Genomic DNA, 20,651 nt, shown 5'->3' on the forward strand with positions numbered 1-20,651 from the left:
TATACTAGAATCGATTTGTATAAGGGAAGACATTCAGTGTTAGACTTGACAATAGTTTCTGAAAGCTTAGCTGGAAAGTGTGAATGGAGACTATTAGAGCATAGTCCAATAGGTAGTGATCATTTTCCTATTTGCAGTAAAGTTGGAGTAGATATAGATCAAAATGTGGGGGAAAGAATGCCAAGGTGGAGGTTTAAGTCAGCCGACTGGGATAAGTATAATGAGTTATGTGAAAGCAAAATGAAGGAAATTAGTAATTTTATGATAGATGTTGATGTTTTTAATAATAATATATGTGAGGCTCTTCAGAGTACAGCTGTAGAAGTAATAGGTAAGAAGAAGGCAAGGCAGGCAGCAAGACGAAAACTGTGCCATGGTGGAATGAGGAGTGTAATGAGGCAATTATAAGGAGAAATAAAGCTCTCAAGAGGGTAAGAAGGTCACTTAACTTTAATGACTTTGTTTATTATAAAAGGGCACAGGCTATAGTGAGAAGATTAATTCGGACAGCTAAAAGAAAATATTGGAGGGAAGTTTGTAAGAGTACTGGTGAAGACATTGAAATTAATGAAGTATGGAGTATGATAAAGATGGGAAGGATCAGTGGCGGTTCTAGACCACTAGACCATATTCGAAGTATTCCCAAACGTGTTAACTATATCATGAAATATCTCGATTCTCAAATATGTGTTAGTAAATGCATTTTGCATCTTTATAGATTGTTAGTTGAGCTATAATGGGCGATGGGCAAAATAGCCTAATAGTGCAATCTGTTAACTATGCATAAAAACCCGTCTTTTTACTTTATCATGCCATAATATATTTTTTAATACGACTGACTTCGTATTTAATGTGAATTTAATCAAAACATTGTAAGTTAGGCCTACTAATTATAACACTTTCATAGTACAGAAAGAGAGGAAAGAACATTTACATTATCATAAAGCATTATCACTGAATTCAGTCTAGCCAGAGTTCAAGCACTCAAAAATTCCCATTAAAATCTCTGAAGCTGTTAACATTCTGAAATGGATATCTTACTTACATTCGTATCGCGCGCACTGAACAAAACACCGTCCATGTGTCTCAATGTTCATACTATTCATCCTAAATAGTATGTGAGATTAGAATAAGTGTGTCCCAAAGCATAGTATGCAGTGGTGGACGAAGTACACAAATCAAGTACTTGAGTAAAAGTACAGATCCGTATAATAAAATATTACTCCAGTAAAAGTACTTTTCAATTTTACTCGAGTGAATGTGCAAAAGTACGTGATTTTTTATGTACTTAAGTAAAAAGTACCGATAGATGAATGTTTATTTTGCAGTTTTATATAGGCCACTTTTATCATTTAATTTTATATTAGCATATATGTTTTTTATAATCCTACTGCTCAATATACCTGGGATACGCGCTCACAGGTTGTTACTTGTGAATTCAGTTCACTGCAGACTCGCACTAAATGGATCATTTGAATCAGTTAGTTGTCGACTCGAAAACAGCTGCAATCGGATCATTCCAATTCGTAAATTAATCGTTTGGTGCGATTTGCGAACCGATTTAATGGGTTCATTGAAAAGAATCAGTTCGTTCATGAATCAGACACCGTTTCTGTGTTGTCGGAGCATGTGATATATTATAAGGAGTAACGATAAGTTTTATGAAATGTAGTGAAGTAAAAAGTACGATCTTATGCTTTGGAATGTAGTGAAGTATAAGTTACTCAAAATAAAACTACTCCAGTAGAGTACAGTTACTTGAAAAATGTACTTAAGTACAGTAACGAAGTAAAACTACTTCGTTATTGTCCACCACCGATAGTATGTTGAAAAGAGTATGCCACAACTCCCCGGATGGTCTACTATTTCAGGTCGATTTTAGATTTGTAATGTTTTTTTTAATGGAGTCTCTTATGCTCATCAATGCTGTATTTATTTGATCAAAAAATACAGAAAAAAACTGTAATATTGTTAAATATGATTGTAATTTCTAATGTTGGTTTCCTATCTTAATTATTATACTTTAAAATTTATTTCTGTGACGCAGCACTGAATTTTCAGCATCATTACTCCAGTCCTCAGTGTCACATGATCCTTTTATAAATCATTCTTATTCTGATTTATTATCAGTGTTGAAACTGTTGTGCTGCTTAATATTTTTTTGGAACCTTTGTTCCATAAATAAAATAAAAAGTTAAAAAGAACAGAATTTATTCAAAATAGAAATCTTTTATAACAATATCACTTTTTATCCATTTAACACATCCTTGCTGAATAAAAGTATTCTAAAAGTTTCTTAAAAAGAAAAAGAAAAAAAAGAAGAAAAAATATATATATAAATTTACTGACCCCAAACTTTTTTTTTTTGAATAGTTGTGCATATTTAACTATTTTTATTTTGAATAAATACTGTTCTTATTAAATATTAAGCAAAACAACTAATTAAACAAACATTTTAAAACAACATTGATTATAAATCAGCATATATTAGAATGATTTGTGAAGGATCATGTGACACTAAAATCTGGAATAATGATGCTGGAAATGCAGCTTTGCTTCACAGGAATAAATTAGATTTTCAAGTATATTAAAATAGAAAACGGTTTTGTTAAATCAGAAATATATATATATATTACAGAGTTAAACATGTTAAAGCAAATGTTTCTTATTTAATTCTCCCTCCTTTTTTTTTTTTTAAATCTCTCTCAGGAGTTGAAGCCTACAGCCTTTCTGTCCATGCAGCAACTGATGGAAAAGGGGGTCTTTTTATGATGTTGTATTATGTGTTATTGCAAAAATGAGTATATACACAGTATATAAATATGCATTCTTGAATCACTCTTGAGTCTTGTGTCTTGCCTCTCTACAAACTTTTAAATATCTGGCCGTAATTTAGTGACTGCAAATGCTGATTTCATTTGATTCCATCTTTATTATACCTGATAATGAGCTAGTTAAACTTAAGGGGGCTAATCAATATACAGTATATTTCAAGAAACTAAGACTTAAGGTAGCCTACTCCACTTATTCAGTTGTTTAAAGACTGTGTTATGTGTAAATTCATTTAAATTTTAAATTGTTAACTCAAAGCAGGTATTACACAGTTTGTAATTAACATCTGATTCATTAAATAAATAAATAAAAGTTCCTGAGATTCTATATCTTTAACAACATGTACAAACATTACTACAAACTAAACCAGCAGGGTCCTAGAAATGCGGTCCTGAAACGGCAGCCTCCGCTATATTATCCAATTCGGTTGGTGGCGCGGTTACAAAAGAATAGGGTCCTAGAACTGCAGCCTCAGGAACACCCTTCTCTCTTTGTTTTTATATTAAACATAGAATACAAGAACTCATAGAGGTAACAGCATAGAATAAAATCAAATACAATAACAATCAGCATCAAACCTTAAGGGGATCCACAATATATGTAAGGCAAAAAAACAACATTTAAAACACAAGAAACTTGGACATGTCCGATGATATTTTCGGTGCACGGCAATAGGAACACCCTTCTCGACACGAACTGGCACAGATTAAAAACTTTTTCAAACCATCCTCTGCTCCGCGATGTTTTGTTAGATTTGGTGGAGAAACCAAGTCTGACCACCAGATGTCGCTAATGCGCACGGTGTTAAAAGCTTCGAGTTTTTGAAGCGTTTTCTGGCACAATTTCATGAAAGCCTCAAAGGGTTCAGAAAGCCTCGGTTTCCCATCACTATGTTTGAGCGTGAAGGTAGTAACAACAATGAGAACTGATGGTAAAGCTCTATAGGCTACAATAAACCTCAATTTAGGAAGAAAATTACACCATCTCAACTCTACACAAGACAACAGGTAAACAAGCAGAAGGCAGGCTTCAGTTAATGTCACTCCAAGCTTTTTTTGAGCATGCAGCCTCTCCCCAGTAACAAGCAGCAGGTGTGAGCAATCACCTCTCTCGCTCTCGCTCTCTCTCTCTCTCTCTCTCTCTCTCTCTCTCTCTTGCACCTGGTAGAGCAGCAGAGAGACACAAAGAGAAAAGGAAAAAACTGAATATACTACCATAATACACAACCACGGAATGTAACAGTAACTAATGATTTAGAGCAGTAGTTCCCAAACCTGTCCTGGAGGACCCCCTGCCCTGCATATTTTGTATGTCTTCCTAATCGGACACACCCAATTTAGTTCTTGCGGTCTTTACTAACGAGCCGATGAGTGGAATCAGGTGTGTTAGATAAGGGAGACATACAAGAGGTGCAGGGCAGTGGGTCCTCCAGGACAGGTTTGGGAACCACTGATTTAGAGTAAAGAAGGTACAAAGTGTCCCTTTGATGGTATTGCCCCACAGTGGCAAGCTGTTGTACCCCTAAAGGTACAATTTTTTTTTTTTACTGGGAGTGTTCCTCCAACAGCTCAGATATGCATAGCAAGGGTGTGCCAGAGTTCGAGTCCAGAGTTTGTAACTTCTCATATTTAGTCTCATAAATAGTTTTGTTCTTGGTCTTTCTTTCATTTTTTTCTGTCTATTCTAAACTTATTCAAGCTGAGGGTTGTTTCACTGTCAAAAGCCAGTATGCCAGTTTTATTTTCAATTCAAATTGGTCTTTATTGCTTTTGTTTTGTTTACTACATCTAATGAGTTCAAAATCACAAACAAGTATTCTTGAGTTTCAGATTTTACATACTAAAAGCAATACAATATGAACACAATAAGCACAATGTACTTATTTTTTGATGTAAGTACATAGTAGTTAAGGCCACTTAATATAAAGTGGGACCGGAAGTTCGAATAATTTTGTTCCTATGAGTCAACTGAAAGCTCCTCCTTCCTTGATCTACTTCTCTCTTGCTTTATTCCTCTCACTTACGCTTCAGTCTCTAACTTCATATCAATGTATTCAAAGTATTCCAGGAATAATGCAGCTCCGTCAGAATATTCTCATCATTCTTGTGTTCTTTGGGATGGTATTGAGTGGGTATGTAATTACTCTTCAGTAATATTAGATGGTTTGCCTTTGTGTTTGGGTTGTGAATTGATGTGATAATAATACAGTATTATTTCTCAGAAGTTGGTAACATTAGTGCTTGACATGTGGCCAGGAGGAGTACATGAAGTACTGTATTTAGCATAGTATTGCCACTCTATTCTGCTAAAGCACCTTATTTTTAAAGCCAAAATCTTTATGAACTAACCTTGAGAAACATATTGTAAGTTTCTGAAACTGCCTTTTATTACCCCTTTAAAAATGTGAACATTTTTATTTTATTCTCAAGATATATCATATCAAAACGCAGTTTTTCTTGCAGTGAGAGGTGCCTTTTTTAATTGTTTAATTTTAATTTTTTAAATTGTAATTTAATTGTGGCAGTGAGCGTTTTTAAATGCATTCTGTCAGACAGAGTTTAGAGTTTTATATCTTATCATTCAGACAGAATGTGGTTTTCAGTTTTGAAATAGGTTTGGGACAGGGAACAAAAGTTCTGGTTGATTTTCAACCCTACAATATCAAGCAATTCTTTACTCTGCATTTTCTGTGTACATGACAAGCATAAGACATAAAATTCTAAACTCTAAAAATGAAGATTAAACAGTTACACATTTACAGAGATCTCTCCTGAAGTTAGATGTCTTTCTCTACAGGCTCATTTACCTGAACAATAACCAGATCAGGTGAGTTTAGTGCAGTTAGAAAAACATGGTGCAGATGTAGTTTGTGTTGTTCTCTTGATTTGAGAAGTTTGCATTACTGAATTATTTGATATTTTCTTGTTTTAAGCTGCAATCAGCAGATAATAGAACAAGTCATCAAGTGAGTAATGATGTACATACACATACATCGCTCTTCAACACAAAAAAACAAATGCACACACATGCTAGTATTTCTGTACATGCTCATATTCATCAACACACACACAATCAATGACACACAACATAATCAAATTCAAATTAGTAAGAGTGTAACTCTGTTATTATCAGGCCAAAATGGAAGCAAAAGACCTTTGGATTGCGCTCATCACCAGGGTGTGTAAAACTTAATCTTCATAAAAGTGACTTTATTTTTAAGTTGATCCGTAGTTAATGAGGACTACTGCTCTAGACAAAAACATTTATGGTTCATGGTTGTTTATGAGGTTCTCCATGAACTCCATGAACAAATAAAAATGTCTGTTGTTCTTTCTGCTTATTCATTTTTATTACAGGTTGTTGTACAACCAGCCGAGTGTGTTGGTAGGGTGAGTATTACGTTTTTAGCCCTGTTATAGCCCATTTCCACTCATGAATGAAATGATTACAGTTCTGTATGTGTGTTTTTAATGAAGTCGGACAGATGTTGCTTCTGTGACATCATGGTCAGCTCCAATCCTTTGGGAGGGAACCTTTGACCCCATACTGATCGACTCTATCTACAAACAACAGAATCTCATGATAGCAACCACTGTCTTCGCTTTGGGAAAGTAAGTCTTCATGATACCTCTCATCTTGTATTAATAGTCATCTGTTTTTCCTTGATTCTGGAAATAGAAATAATTAAAGGATAAATGAAGCTTAATATTTCACCCTGTATTTGTTTTCTCTGTTGGTTAGATACACGCGTTTTGTCAAAGATTTTCTGGAGTCAGCAGAGCAGCATTACTTTGTTGGATTTCGAGTCCACTACTACTTGTTTACAGATCAACCAGAATCAGTTCCTGAAGTGAAGATGGGTGAAAACCGTAGTTTGACAGTTCGAAAGGTTCAGAGTTTGAACAGATGGCAGGACATCAGTATGGGCAGGATGGAAAAACTGGAAAAACTAATAGAGAATGAACTGGCCAGTGAGGCTGACTATATTTTCTGCCTTGACATAGATACAAAGTTCTATGGCCATTGGGGTGTGGAGTCTTTGGGTCGTCTGGTAGGTGTGATACATCCTTGGTTTTTTGATGCTCCAAGGGATCGATTCACATATGAGCGTAGACCAGAGTCTCAAGCATACATTCCAGTGGGGGAAGGTGATTATTATTATGCTGGTGCTGCATTTGGTGGCTCTTTGGAGGATGTACATCATCTCACCAAAACCTGCAGGGAGCAGCTGCACATTGATGCTGCAAACTCCATTGAGGCGGCCTGGCAAGAGGAGTCTCACTTGAACAAGTATTTCCTTTTGAACAAACCTAGTAAACTGCTCTCTCCTGAATATATGTGGCGGGACATCAATGAAAGTGCAGCCCAAATTAAAGTAATTCGCTTCTCTAATGTAGCTAAAAACTATGCTGAAGTTCGTCCAAACCCATAGCAACTGTTGCCAGTATTCAGCTACACTGACATGGTGTGTTCTCAAAGGCCTCCCATAAGACACTGTGAATCTGTTAACAGGTAATACTGGCAATAGGGAAGTTGACATCTGCCACCAAGAAATGGATAATCACAGACAAATACAGTTTATGAGCACATATTAGAAACAATATCTACCAAAATCTTTTTGAATAAACACTCACAATATGAACTTATCAAACTTTTTGCAATACTCTTTATTATGTAACCGAACACAATTTGCATGTATTGAAAGCACTGCCAACCCTTTGTTTTACCCCTTTTAAGAAGAGAGTTGAGGGAGGATGTTTAGGGAGGTACAAGGTCTGAAGCTAAAACCAATTGTAACATTAAATTATATTTTCTGGGTACTACTGCAAGAATATAACCTTCCATATAACCTGCGGTATATGCTCAAACAATTTGTGAAATATGACATTTTGACACCATAAAAATATGTATGTATGCATACCTTTACAAATATGCTATATATTTATATAAATATATTGATTCCTTTTAATTGTATTTGTTTATATTTGTATAAATATAAATGTATTTATGAATATACATTTTAACAAACACATTATTAACAATTTTATAGATAATACACTAAACTGAGCTGGAGGATGACATCACTGAATCAATGATCAAATGACTTTAACAGAAAAAAATCACTTTACTCTTGCATTAACGATACACTATTTTTCTGTTTAACGCTTTGACACAATCTGTATTGTATAAAGTACTATATAAATAAAGGTGACTTGACTTGATTTAACTAAACAACAGCTTTTCAACAATATATATAGTGGCAATAATCTTGCTTTATTCTTTCAGGCAAAGAATTGACACAGGTCTTCGTTCAAGTTTCAACTGTTTACTGGAGGTTCTTGTACAAAACAGAAACAAAATAAACTCCGGTCAAAAAAACTGTTGCTCCATCTTTCTTTCTTTCATAAAGGGTACACCCACAATTAAAGGTTATTAAAGGAAGTCCCAATAATAAAGCAGAGCAATCCTTTACAGAATAAACACATGGAACAAATGTACATGTAAATCTAAACACATTAAAATAATATCTACTGAAGCACTTCTAACTTAATGTTAAATTGAAATTATTAAAATTATGGCTCTTACAACCCCAGCCCCTAATTGTATAGGCAGGCAAACTACTGTATATCAATTATCACATTAAATTACCTAGAGCCATAAACCTTCAGAATAAGAGTCTTTGGAGTCACAACTTGAACGTCCATTCAAACTACAGTCAGCCAGCTTGTTGTAGAAGACATATTTTGGAGATGGGGCGAATCATCTTGCTGTTTTTCGTCTGAACACACACACACATTGAACATTTCTCTTAGAGTCAGGCATTGTCTTGATGATGCGACTTATCATCCAGGAATTCCGAGGTGCATTGGAATCCATGATCAGGACAATGTCTCCATTCTCAAAGTTTATTTTCAGCCTGACGTTCCTGCAGAAGAGGTAAATATTCCAGTGTCCTCCCATGCCAGAAAAGATCCACCAGGTATTGAATTTGTTTCCATCTACAGCTTGCATAGACATCGTCTTTCTTGAACACACCCGTTTCCTTATCAACAACAGATGGTTTAGGGGTCAAGGCTTCAAGGTTGTTCGGGTCGTTAGGGTTGTCAGACATTTTGGTAATGGGCCTGTCATTGATGATTGATTCTGTGATATATTTTGGTAACTCTTGTTAGCTGTTTAGGCTTACTAGTTTAAGAGTCCAAAGCTATTAATGAAGACACATTATTAGAATAACTTTTCTTATTCTAATACTGTTCTGTTCTCTGACTCCACACTTTTACAGTCTATGACTCCACAGGATACTTGAATACAGGGCACCACCTAGTGGTAAGAACCAGCATACATCACATCTCCCTTTTTTTTTTTTTTCAAAAAACAATACCTTAAAATTCTTTCAAGCCTTTGGTTTTGCAATTTACTTTAAATTTTGAACTCAGTGTCACCAATCAAAATAACAGGTGTTAAACTCTCAAAAATTTCTTTACTAGAGTAAAAGTCCTTAGAACTTTAGCAAGAATAACATTTTGGTGGCCTATCCACTCTGCCAGAACGTGTCACTTTTACAGTCTCTTCGGAAACAACTTCAGGTTTTGAAGACAACGGTCCAGGTTTTGTGATTAGCAGTGGCACTAGCATTGCAGCCACTACATCTGGGACACAGTCATTTATCACTGGATCAAATGAATCCTGAATATATGAATTCTGGAAATTTGTCTCTTTTGTCTTGAGCAGGTGCTTTCGATTTCTTCTGTAAATTTCTCCATCCTGCGTTTGAACCAGGTATGACCTTGGCTTTTCATGCTTTTCCACCTCGACAGCTGGCTGCCAGTGACTTTCTGTTCTCAATCTCACCTTTTCTCCTTCTTTCAGAGCAGGTAGGTCTCTTGCTCCTCGATCATAGTAGAGCTTTTGCTTTTGCTGTCTGTTTTTTAGGCTTTTATGAACCCCTTTATGAAGCTGTGGTTGTAACAACTTACTCGCTGTTGGCAATCTGGCTTTCAGTCTGCAGCCCATGAGCAGTTGTGCAGGAGACAACTTCACTTCTCCAAGTGGCGTATTCTTGTACTCAAGAAGAGTGATGTATGCGTCTCCATGACTTTCTTGCGCTTTCAAAGCTCTTTCACTTTGACCGTTCAACTGAGGATATCTGGGGCTTGAAGTTGAGTGTTTGAACTCCCATTTATCCCTGAAGTTTCTAAATTGTGCACTCACAAACTGTGGCCCGTTATCTGAGACAACTTAGTCCGCAATTCCATGTCTTGCGAAAATCTACTTCAATACCATTATTATCACATGTTGGCTTGTTGTCTGTGTTAACTTTGCAATTTCAGGAAATTTCGAGAAGTAGTCCACACATAGCAGATAGTCTGCTTGGTTGAAATGAAAAAGGTCTACTCCTACCTTTGCCCATGCTCTGTCTGGTAAGTCATGACTGATGAGAGGTTCTTTGGTGTTGTTCCTTCTGAAGGTATTGCACACAGCACACTTTGACACCATATCTCCAATTTGTTTTCCCATTCCCAGCCAGAACAGTACATCTCTCGCTCGCTCTTTGCACTTCCCCACTCCCAAATGAGCTTCATGAATTTTCTCCAGCATTTCTGTTTGCAGACTTTGCGGCATTATGAGTTTTGTATTTTTGAACAACAGTCCTTCTGAGATTGTCAGTTCTTCCTTGAAGGTCCAGTACTTCCTTATTGCAGGTGGCACACTTCCATCCTGTTTTGACTACTGTCATCACCATCTGCTGTTCTTTATCTGCTACAGTAGCTTCCTTGACAGCTCTCAGTTTCTCTTCCGAAATAGGCAGACATTCTGACAATTGATGTACTTCCAAGTCTCTGTCCAGTCGTTGTTCTGTTTCTTACTCAAGGTAGGCTCTGCTAAGCGTATCTGCTATTTTCAACTCTTTTCCAGGTTTGTAGATTACCTGCAGGTCATATGGCTGGAGTTTCATCAACATCCTCTGCAGACGTGGTGGGTCTTTCTGAAGAGGCTTTTTGAACACTGTCTCCAGTGGCTTGTGGTCTGACTGTACTCTTACTGTTTTCCCATAAAGGTACTGGCTGAATTTTTCACATCCATACACGATGGCTAAAAGCTCTATTTCAATCTGGGCATACCTTTTCTGGCAGTCAGTCTGTGATCGCGAACCATATGCAACAGGATGTTCTTCCTGCAGGATAACAGTTCCCAAACCCTCCGAACTAGCATCAACAGAAAGAGTAACTTCCTTGTTGACATCAAAGAATCTGAGAACTGGGGCATTGCTCAGCTGTGACTTAAGTGCCTCAAAACTCTTTTGCTGTGATGTTTCCCAGTGCCAGTCCACTTTCCAGAAGTTTCCTCAGCGGCGCACTGGTCTCAGACAAGTTTGGAACAAACTTTGCGAGGTATTGAACCATGCCAAGAAACCTCATTAAGGCAGATTTGCCTTGTGGTTTGGGCATCTCCACAATTGCTTTGATCTTGTCTTGGTCTGGCTTCAAACCTTCTCCACTTAGTACATGCGCGGTGTACTTTATTTCATCCATTCTGATCTTGCACTTTTCCCAATTTAATTTCAAATTGATACTTCTTACTCTCTCCAGAAGCTGCCTAAGCCTTGCATCATGCTGTTCCACATTTTCTCCCCATACGAGTATATCATCCATGATATTTACAACACCTTCCAGGTCTTCAAGCCTTTGAGCTATGCACTTCTGGAAGACTTCTGGAGCTGAAAATACCCCAAAAGGTAACCTCTTGAACGAGTGCCTTCCGAAAGGTATATTGAACGTGCAAAGCTTGGAAATTTCTTTGTCTAACTGGATTTGCCAAAATCCATGGTTAGCATCTAACATAGGGTGACCATACGTGCCATTTTTCCCGGACGCGTCCTGGCCAGGATTTCTATATTGCCTAAATTATCTAGGTTTTGGCTTTGTTTGCGTGTGTACATTGGTGTATGACATCAAAATACCATACAGACGGTTCCTTATGCTTTCAAAATGCTCTCGAGGTACTTTGATGTCAAACATTGATCGATCTGAGCCGCGCTGCTTTTAAGTCGAACACACATCCGATGTACGTGTAATTGCCAGTTCTCTCAAGAGTCTAGCTCTGATTTGATCATTGTTCACGCCACACACTATGCGGTCTCAGATCAGTGACTCTGTCAACTGTGCGAATTCGCATTCTTTAGCCTTGTTTTTTAAATCAGTCACATATGCATCAATCAGTTCATTTGGTGCCTGTGCACAAGTGAATAACAAGTGTCTTAGATATGTTAGATTTTTCCTTGGTTCACAGTAAAGTCTGAACTTTTCTTTCCGTACCTCATAATCATTAGCTTCCTCAGTAAAATCCATGGTATTAAATACCTTCAGTGCTTCATCCCAGGCAACGTGAAGAAATGTAGCACACTTTATCTTGCCTGATTTCTCAGATGTTCCACTTGCCACAAGGTATAGCTCAAACTTCTGAATCCAAATTCTCCAATTCTCTGCAGTGTTTCCTTTAAAAATGCATTCTTTTGGCTGATCCATCTTTAACTTCTGACACCATGTGATATCTTTTGGTAACACTAGGGTGACCATACATGCCATTTCTATATTGCCTAAAATATCTAGGTTTTGGCTTTGTTTGCGTGTGCAGACCGATCGGTGTTTGACATCAAAATACCTCGAGAGCATTTTGAAAGCATAAGGAACCGTCTGTATGGTATTTTGATGTCATACACCGATCGGTTTGCACACGCAAACAAAGCCAAAACCTAGATATTTTAGGCAATATAGAAATCCTGGCCAGGACGCATCCTGGGAAAATGGTACGTATGGTCACCCTAGGTAACACTTGTTAGCTTGTTTAGGCTTACTAGTTTAAGAGTCCAAAGATATTAATGAAGACACAACACACAAGAACTGTTCACACCGACTGTGTTTCTTATTCTAATAATGTTCTGTTCTCCGACTCCACAGGATACTTGAATACAGGGCACCACTTAGTGGTAAGAACCAGCATACATCACAGATTCCACTTCACACAACAGTGTATGTAGGCCATCATCGTCCAATACCTGCTGTCTCAGTATGGAATTCAGAACCTTTCTCACTGTGCGAATCCGACATTACCAGGCTCCTCCGTGGCGAGATGCTCCAGGAGTGTTAAATATCCACTGAATTTCTCTCTCTAGTATCTCTTCTTGAATCGTTGCCTGATTCAAATTCTGCAATGCTTCACGCAACTCCTTATCAGCTCCTGTGAATTTTGTTCCATTATCGGAACGGATTACTGAGACATGACCTCTTCTACAAATGAATCGGCAAATAGCACTGACACATGCGTCCGTGTCCAGAGAAGGTGCGACTTCTACAGTCATGGTCAAATGTTTTGGCAGTGACATAAATTTGGTGTTTTGCAAAGTTTGCTGCTTCAGTATTTGTAGATAATTTTTCCACATGTTTCTATGGTATACTGAAAAACAATGATAAGCATATCATAAGTTTTAATGGCTTTTATTGGCAAAAAATATAATGAGTATTTTTTAATGAATAATTACAGCATTGACCCTTGTTCTTCATAACCTCTGCAAGTCGCCAAATCCTGACTGATAGCGATCCATTCTTGCTTTATTAGTTCTCTGAGTTGATCTCAATTTGTGGGTTTTTGCTTGTCCACTCACCTTTTGAGGACTGACCACAGGTTCTCTGTGGGACTGAGATCCGGGGAGTTGCCTGGCCACGGATCCAAAATTTCAATGTAATGATCTTAGAGCCACTTCTTTATCACTCTTGCTTTGTGAGATGGTGCTCCATCATGTTGGAAAATGCACAGATCATCACCAAATTGCTCATGGATCGTTGGAAGAAGTTGCTCTTGCAGGACGTTTTGATACCATTCTTTATTCATGGCAGTGTTTTTGAGCAGAATTATGAGAGAGCCCACTCCCTTGGTTGAAAAGCAACCCCACACATGGATGGTCTCAGGATGCTTCACTGTTGGCACAACACAGGACTCGTTCACCTTTGCTTCTCCGAACAATCGATTTTCCAGATGTCCCAAACAGTCGGAAGGAAGCTTCATCAGAGAAAATAACTTTTCACCAGTCTTCTGCTGTCCAATCCTTGTACTTCCTCTGCAAAAGCTCTGCACTGCTGGTGACACGATTCCGTAGCGGACTCCTCAGGAGGAGACGGTCCTGGCGCTTGCTGGACACTCTGGGACGTCCTGAAGACTTCTTCACTGCAGTCGAACCTCTCTCCTTGAAGTTCTTGATGATCCGGTAAATGGTTCTTTCAGATGCAATATTCTTTGTAGCAATTTCCTTGCATGTGAGGCCATTTTTATGCAAAGCGATGATGGCTGCACGTGTTTCTTTGGAGGTAACCATTGCTAACAAGAACACAATGATTGGAAGCGCTTCTTCCCTCCTTTAATAGTAATCAGTCTGCTCTTATCAGTCTGCTCTTATTTTAATTAGTATGATAGTGATTTCACATGATTAGTACTCATTCACACTTTCAAATGTGCTGCTGATATGATTAGTCAATTAATGTTAGCTGCTCATTTTGTGTCAGGATCAAAAAACAGTGACATTTTTTTTTTTTTTTGTGAAACGTACATTTTTTGGCCAGTGAAGCTTTTAGCAATTATTTAAAATTGTGTAGATTACTCTACACAGTAATCTAGAAACAATGTGAATGAACACAAACTTTGCAAAACACACAATTTATGTCACTGCCAAAACTTTTGGCCATGACTGTAAATTAATATCTCTAATGGTCAGGCAGGTAAAGAGCACACCATATCTCTTGACCTAGAGCAGGGCTGTCCAAACTCAGTCCTGGAGGGCCGGTGTCCTGCAGAGTTTAGCTCCAACCCTAATTAAACACACCTGAACCAGCTAATCAAGCTCTTACTAGGCATAGAAACTTCCAGTCAGGTGTGTTGAGGCAAGTTGGAGCTAAACTCTGCAGGACACCGTCCCTCCAGGACCGAGTTTGGACAGCCCTGCCCTAGAGCATCCTCTTCACACCTCAAACGGTCTGAAGTAATCGACTCCAGTATTAGTGAATGGTGGTTTGTCTGGTAGCAGCCTATCTTCTAGCAAGCCTCTCTAATTAATGAGACTTGGTTTGCAACAAACGTCTTGAATCTTGTGGAGTCGTTCTCGATGTATCTCAGCACTGTGGTGCTGTCAGTCCATAAGTTAGACTCCTCAAGGTCAATTTGAAGCTCCTGTCTCAGCATCCTATCTATTTTGACTGCGATGGTGGCTGCTGTCAATTCCATTCTTGGAATTGTAACCTGCTTGCAAGCCCGTAACCAGCTATGAGGCCATCGAGGTCCGGACCACAGTGCATTTTTTATGTTCAAAAATAAAATTTGTTCTTTGAATGACTAATTTGTTGTTAAAGGGGTCATATGATGTTGCTAAAAAGAACATTATTTGGTGTATTTGGTGTAATGAAATGTGTTTATGCGGTTTAAGGTTAAAAAAACACATTATTTTCCACATACTGTACATTATTGTTTCTCCTCTATACCCCGCCTTTCTGAAATGCGTCGATTTTTACAAAGCTCATCGGTCTGAAAAGCAAGGTGTGCTCTGATTGGCGAGCTATCCAGTGCGTTGTGATTGGCCGAATACCTCAAGCGCGTGACAGAAATTTTACATCCCTTACCATATTGTGATGCCGTGTCCCGGCCAGAGCGACGACACAAAAACATTAAAACCCATTATAAATGAGGCATTTGTTGCATCCAGTGGGGACGGATTATAATGACATCCACTGTCTTTTTACGCGTTGCATCGCGCCGCGTAAACATAAAACCATGTCTGCATTTGTGATCGGAGAAAGGACAAACAACAAGCGCTACTCTACACTGCTCAAAACTCGCGTTTGAATCGTCAGTGGCAAATTCTTTAATATAAAAAACGTACTTACGGTCTGTGAGTCAGAACAGCTGGCATTGTAGTCTACTCTACCAGGATCAGGAAACAGTCCTCCATAAAATGTGTTGCACACATCTGAATATTTGGGTTGAACTGTTCTGGAACAGTGTTGTAAATACACCTTAACCACTAGATGTGTCCTCTTTTGGAAGGCCAAACAAAGTAGTTTCGCTTTCAGGCCGGCGGCCTAAAGTGAGCGGGGCTAGAGTGAGCAGAGGCCTGCGGGCTTGAGAACGGCTTGCGGCAACCACATGTGACGACCCCGGGCTGGACTCCGCTTCACCCACGATGAAGCTGATCCGGCGATCCACAGCGCGAAGTTGATGTATTTCCTCAGCGACCAGCACGGATCAGCTCCAGGCATGACGAAGCGGATATCGTCCTCTTTTGGAAGACCAAACAAAGTAGTTTCACTTTCACAATGAAAAGGCTTGATAGAGTTGTGAGTGAGGGCGCTGGCGCAGCCTCCGTGTTGCCAGATCCAGCTATTATACGCGTTTTGGACTTGTCTTTTCCACTTAATTTAACACGTTAGAAAGTTAATAAAGTAGGAAGTTGCAGTTTAGAGTCAGCGATATCTTTATTTCATCTTATTTTATTACAGCAAAAGATTGGAAATAATTTCGGTTTATTTTTTGTTTTTTTTGTTTGTTTTAGTATCAATATCTGGCAACCAGTGGTGTAGTCGGGGCCATACCCAAGTATACGGAGATAGGACTAACTGCAGAACCGCAGAACCATACGTCATGACAGTCTGAGGACAACAGCGCCAGACTAACAGTCTGAGGCCGGAAGTGGGCGGAGAAAGTGTTGCCTGAATACGCCGTGTGCTTACTTTTCCCCCCGGGATGTTTGCGTATTACAACTTCTAAGGATCAATATTTGCGTATACCCTGGGTATACCCACTTGTTTTGTTGCTTCGCAAGTCCGTAATCTACTGTCATGTAGCTTCCCCTTTAATGGTGTCCCATACTGCTGTGTGAAATTCGTGATTCTTTGTAATTGGTGCAATATCACTTCTGTCATTCAACGCCGCTCATTGTCGCTCGCTCTTGGTGTTTTGAGCCGCACTGAGCGCATTTCTCGTGCTGCAACAGTGGATACACGCCGTAAGGAAATATGGTAGTGAGTGCACGGATTTGAGTGGAGGCATTATCTCGTTAGTAGCCTATCGAAAAAGGAAGCCCAATATGATAGTGCGGCCACGACGTGAAACAATTACTTTCGAATATTTTTACTAACACCCCGAGCCTCCGTTACATAAAATTTAGATCTAACAGGGGAATGAGCCGTATGCAGTTACTGAAGAGAGAGAGAGAGAGAGAGCAGAAGAGAGCCCATTAATGTGAATTGCTCGCATATGACCGGCTTTCCCAAAACTATTTTATTGATAAAGTCTTTGTGTGTGTAAGAGAGAGAACACGCTGTCCAACAATTAATGCCACGGATCCCCAAATATAATCCCTTAGTCACTATAGTTTTGTCTGTTAACTTAGATGAGTATTAAACTGCTAGCAACTGTTAGGCTATCAGGAGCACCCCATTATTATCATGTCAGAATACTGTATGCTAAAGGACATCATACTGTAAAGTTACATTAATACATTTAGCAGACAGATATTCGCATGAATTTATAGTTTAGGTAAGGAGGGAGAGCAGACAGCAAAACAAAAATATGAGTCAATGCAATAGTGTGTTCAGTAGGCTATTAGGATTTTTCAATAAAGGTATTGGACTAATTTTTATAAATGGGCACTTTAAACACAAATTTGTTTTAATATATTTGTATGAAAAATAGGTTTGTTACATCTTGGGTATTTAAGTCATTTTAAGATAAATAACATTCTGTGCAAATAAATTAAAATGAGGTGGTTGTTTTGCCACTAGATGGACACAGTTCTGTTCATAAGGGTAGACCTGCTGGTGAAGAAGTGACAGGTACAAGAAAAAAAACACGTATACGCAAGGGATGGACAGAGATATTGGGGAAAATGGAAGTGAAGGTGCAGTTCAAGAACCTTAAATAATTTTGCACAGCTCCAGCCTAAGGGTTTAGACCTTTGTGAAAGCCATACAAATAATAGGGTTGTTTGTGGTTTCAGAATTTGTTGTGGGTGTATAGGATGGCCTGGATGAGTATGAGATTTCCCAGCCTGAAGCTGTAATAAACAGATTTGGCAAACTATCTAGTGCACATCTGTGTTTGCACTCCGGAGAACGTAACAGGTTTCAATTTACATTTACAGCGTTCAGCAATGTAGCTAATCACATACATACCTGTTAATTTATTGAACGCAATGACCAATCAGAGGCATTAAAGTTAGAACCCATTCAACGCTTAAAACGCTGGAGTTTTTGTCCAGTGCTCAGTTCTGCAAGCTCGAGAACCATCATTTCTCAGTCAGAAAATTTAACAAATGCAGTAAAATACAACGTCAATAACAAATGAAAATCCCAAATCATGAATATGTAACCTAACAAAGTGTGATACAATCCAATTGCAAAATAATTATGTGCTCAAGTGCCTTCGTCACAATGCCCACTTGCAAAATACTTAGAGCCCTTTTGTATAAGCGTTAATCCAAAAACAATCGATTAAATACACAAAGGCAATTTTTTTTACCGTTTTCTCTTCTTCCGCCATGATGATTCCGTTTTCATTAACTTTTGACTGAGCTCTCGTAATTACGCCGTGATTAACTTCTTACCATCTCTTCTTGTTAGTCTGGCGCTGTTGTCCTCAGACTGTCATGACGTATGGTTCTGCGGTTCTGCAGTTGGTTGTTATTGGAGAATACGCCGTGTGCTTACTTTTCCCCCCGGGATGTTTGCGTATTACAACTTCTAAGGATCAATATTTGCGTATACCCTGGGTATACCCACTTGTTTTGTTGCTTCGCAAGTCCGTAATCTACTGTCATGTAGCTTCCCCTTTAATGGTGTCCCATACTGCTGTGTGAAATTCGTGATTCTTTGCAATTGGTGCAATATCACTTCTGTCATTCAACGCCGCTCATTGTCGCTCGCTCTTGGTGTTTTGAGCCGCACTGAGCGCATTTCTCGTGCTGCAACAGTGGATACACGCCGTAAGGAAATATGGTAGTGAGTGCACGGATTTGAGTGGAGGCATTATCTCGTTAGTAGCCTATCGAAAAAGGAAGCCCAATATGATAGTGCGGCCACGACGTGAAACAATTACTTTCGAATATTTTTACTAACACCCCGAGCCTCCGTTACATAAAATTTAGATCTAACAGGGGAATGAGCCGTATGCAGTTACTGAAGAGAGAGAGAGAGAGAGAGCAGAAGAGAGCCCATTAATGTGAATTGCTCGCATATGACCGGCTTTCCCAAAACTATTTTATTGATAAAGTCTTTGTGTGTGTAAGAGAGAGAACACGCTGTCCAACAATTAATGCCACGGATCCCCAAATATAATCCCTTAGTCACTATAGTTTTGTCTGTTAACTTAGATGAGTATTAAACTGCTAGCAACTGTTAGGCTATCAGGAGCACCCCATTATTATCATGTCAGAATACTGTATGCTAAAGGACATCATACTGTAAAGTTACATTAATACATTTAGCAGACAGATATTCGCATGAATTTATAGTTTAGGTAAGGAGGGAGAGCAGACAGCAAAACAAAAATATGAGTCAATGCAATAGTGTGTTCAGTAGGCTATTAGGATTTTTCAATAAAGGTATTGGACTAATTTTTATAAATGGGCACTTTAAACACAAATTTGTTTTAATATATTTGTATGAAAAATAGGTTTGTTACATCTTGGGTATTTAAGTCATTTTAAGATAAATAACATTCTGTGCAAATAAATTAAAATGAGGTGGTTGTTTTGCCACTAGATGGACACAGTTCTGTTCATAAGGGTAGACCTGCTGGTGAAGAAGTGACAGGTACAAGAAAAAAAACACGTATACGCAAGGGATGGACAGAGATATTGGGGAAAATGGAAGTGAAGGTGCAGTTCAAGAACCTTAAATAATTTTGCACAGCTCCAGCCTAAGGGTTTAGACCTTTGTGAAAGCCATACAAATAATAGGGTTGTTTGTGGTTTCAGAATTTGTTGTGGGTGTATAGGATGGCCTGGATGAGTATGAGATTTCCCAGCCTGAAGCTGTAATAAACAGATTTGGCAAACTATCTAGTGCACATCTGTGTTTGCACTCCGGAGAACGTAACAGGTTTCAATTTACATTTACAGCGTTCAGCAATGTAGCTAATCACATACATACCTGTTAATTTATTGAACGCAATGACCAATCAGAGGCATTAAAGTTAGAACCCATTCAACGCTTAAAACGCTGGAGTTTTTGTCCAGTGCTCAGTTCTGCAAGCTCGAGAACCATCATATTATAACGATGTAAATACAAGATTAATTGTGCAGTACAGAGAGATTCATTGATTATAACGGAACTTTGTGAGATCGCAATCAGCTAAGATGAATGACAGGTTTTTAGGGAGCTCTCTTTGCATGCTTTATGTAGGCTATATGTAATTAATGTTATCCATATAGGCCTATTTGTATAAAACTTTAGTTTTTCACGCTACACGCTGGAAAATCCTCTTGCAGGAGATGATTCCCTTCCTAAATTATAACATTAGCTATATGTTTTACATGTATAAAGACCCACTTATGCTGTTTGAGAAAAATGTAAGGCATCATATTACACGTATAAATATAAATGAAACCCGAATCCTTACCCTAACCATATAGTAAGCACATGTAGTTAATTCATATTAAATATATAACTGCACACTGTAACAAGCCAAGGGCACTTTAAAGGGGTCACATGATGAGATTTAATTGTTCCTTTCTCTTTGGAGTGTTACAAGCTCTTGGTGCATAAAGAAGATCTGTA

General features: G+C 38.4%; 1 protein-coding gene across 1 annotated transcript; it reads left to right on the forward strand.

The window, feature by feature from the left end:
- The first annotated feature begins 4,291 nt into the window (after window positions 1-4,291).
- Window positions 4,292-7,720, forward strand: LOC107554410 (globoside alpha-1,3-N-acetylgalactosaminyltransferase 1-like). The gene is made up of 8 exons (XM_016236898.1): window positions 4,292-4,359; window positions 4,892-4,963; window positions 5,629-5,658; window positions 5,765-5,795; window positions 5,960-6,009; window positions 6,189-6,221; window positions 6,309-6,443; window positions 6,574-7,720. Exons 2-8 carry the CDS (start codon window positions 4,905-4,907, stop codon window positions 7,262-7,264), a joined length of 1,029 nt encoding a protein of 342 aa, XP_016092384.1. The 5' UTR covers window positions 4,292-4,359; window positions 4,892-4,904; the 3' UTR covers window positions 7,265-7,720.
- Window positions 7,721-20,651: the final 12,931 nt, after the last annotated feature.

The sequence above is a fragment of the Sinocyclocheilus grahami genome, unplaced genomic scaffold, assembly GCF_001515645.1.
Source record: "Sinocyclocheilus grahami isolate Dianchi unplaced genomic scaffold, SAMN03320097.WGS_v1.1 scaffold501.1, whole genome shotgun sequence".
NCBI classification, from domain to species: domain Eukaryota; kingdom Metazoa; phylum Chordata; class Actinopteri; order Cypriniformes; family Cyprinidae; genus Sinocyclocheilus; species Sinocyclocheilus grahami.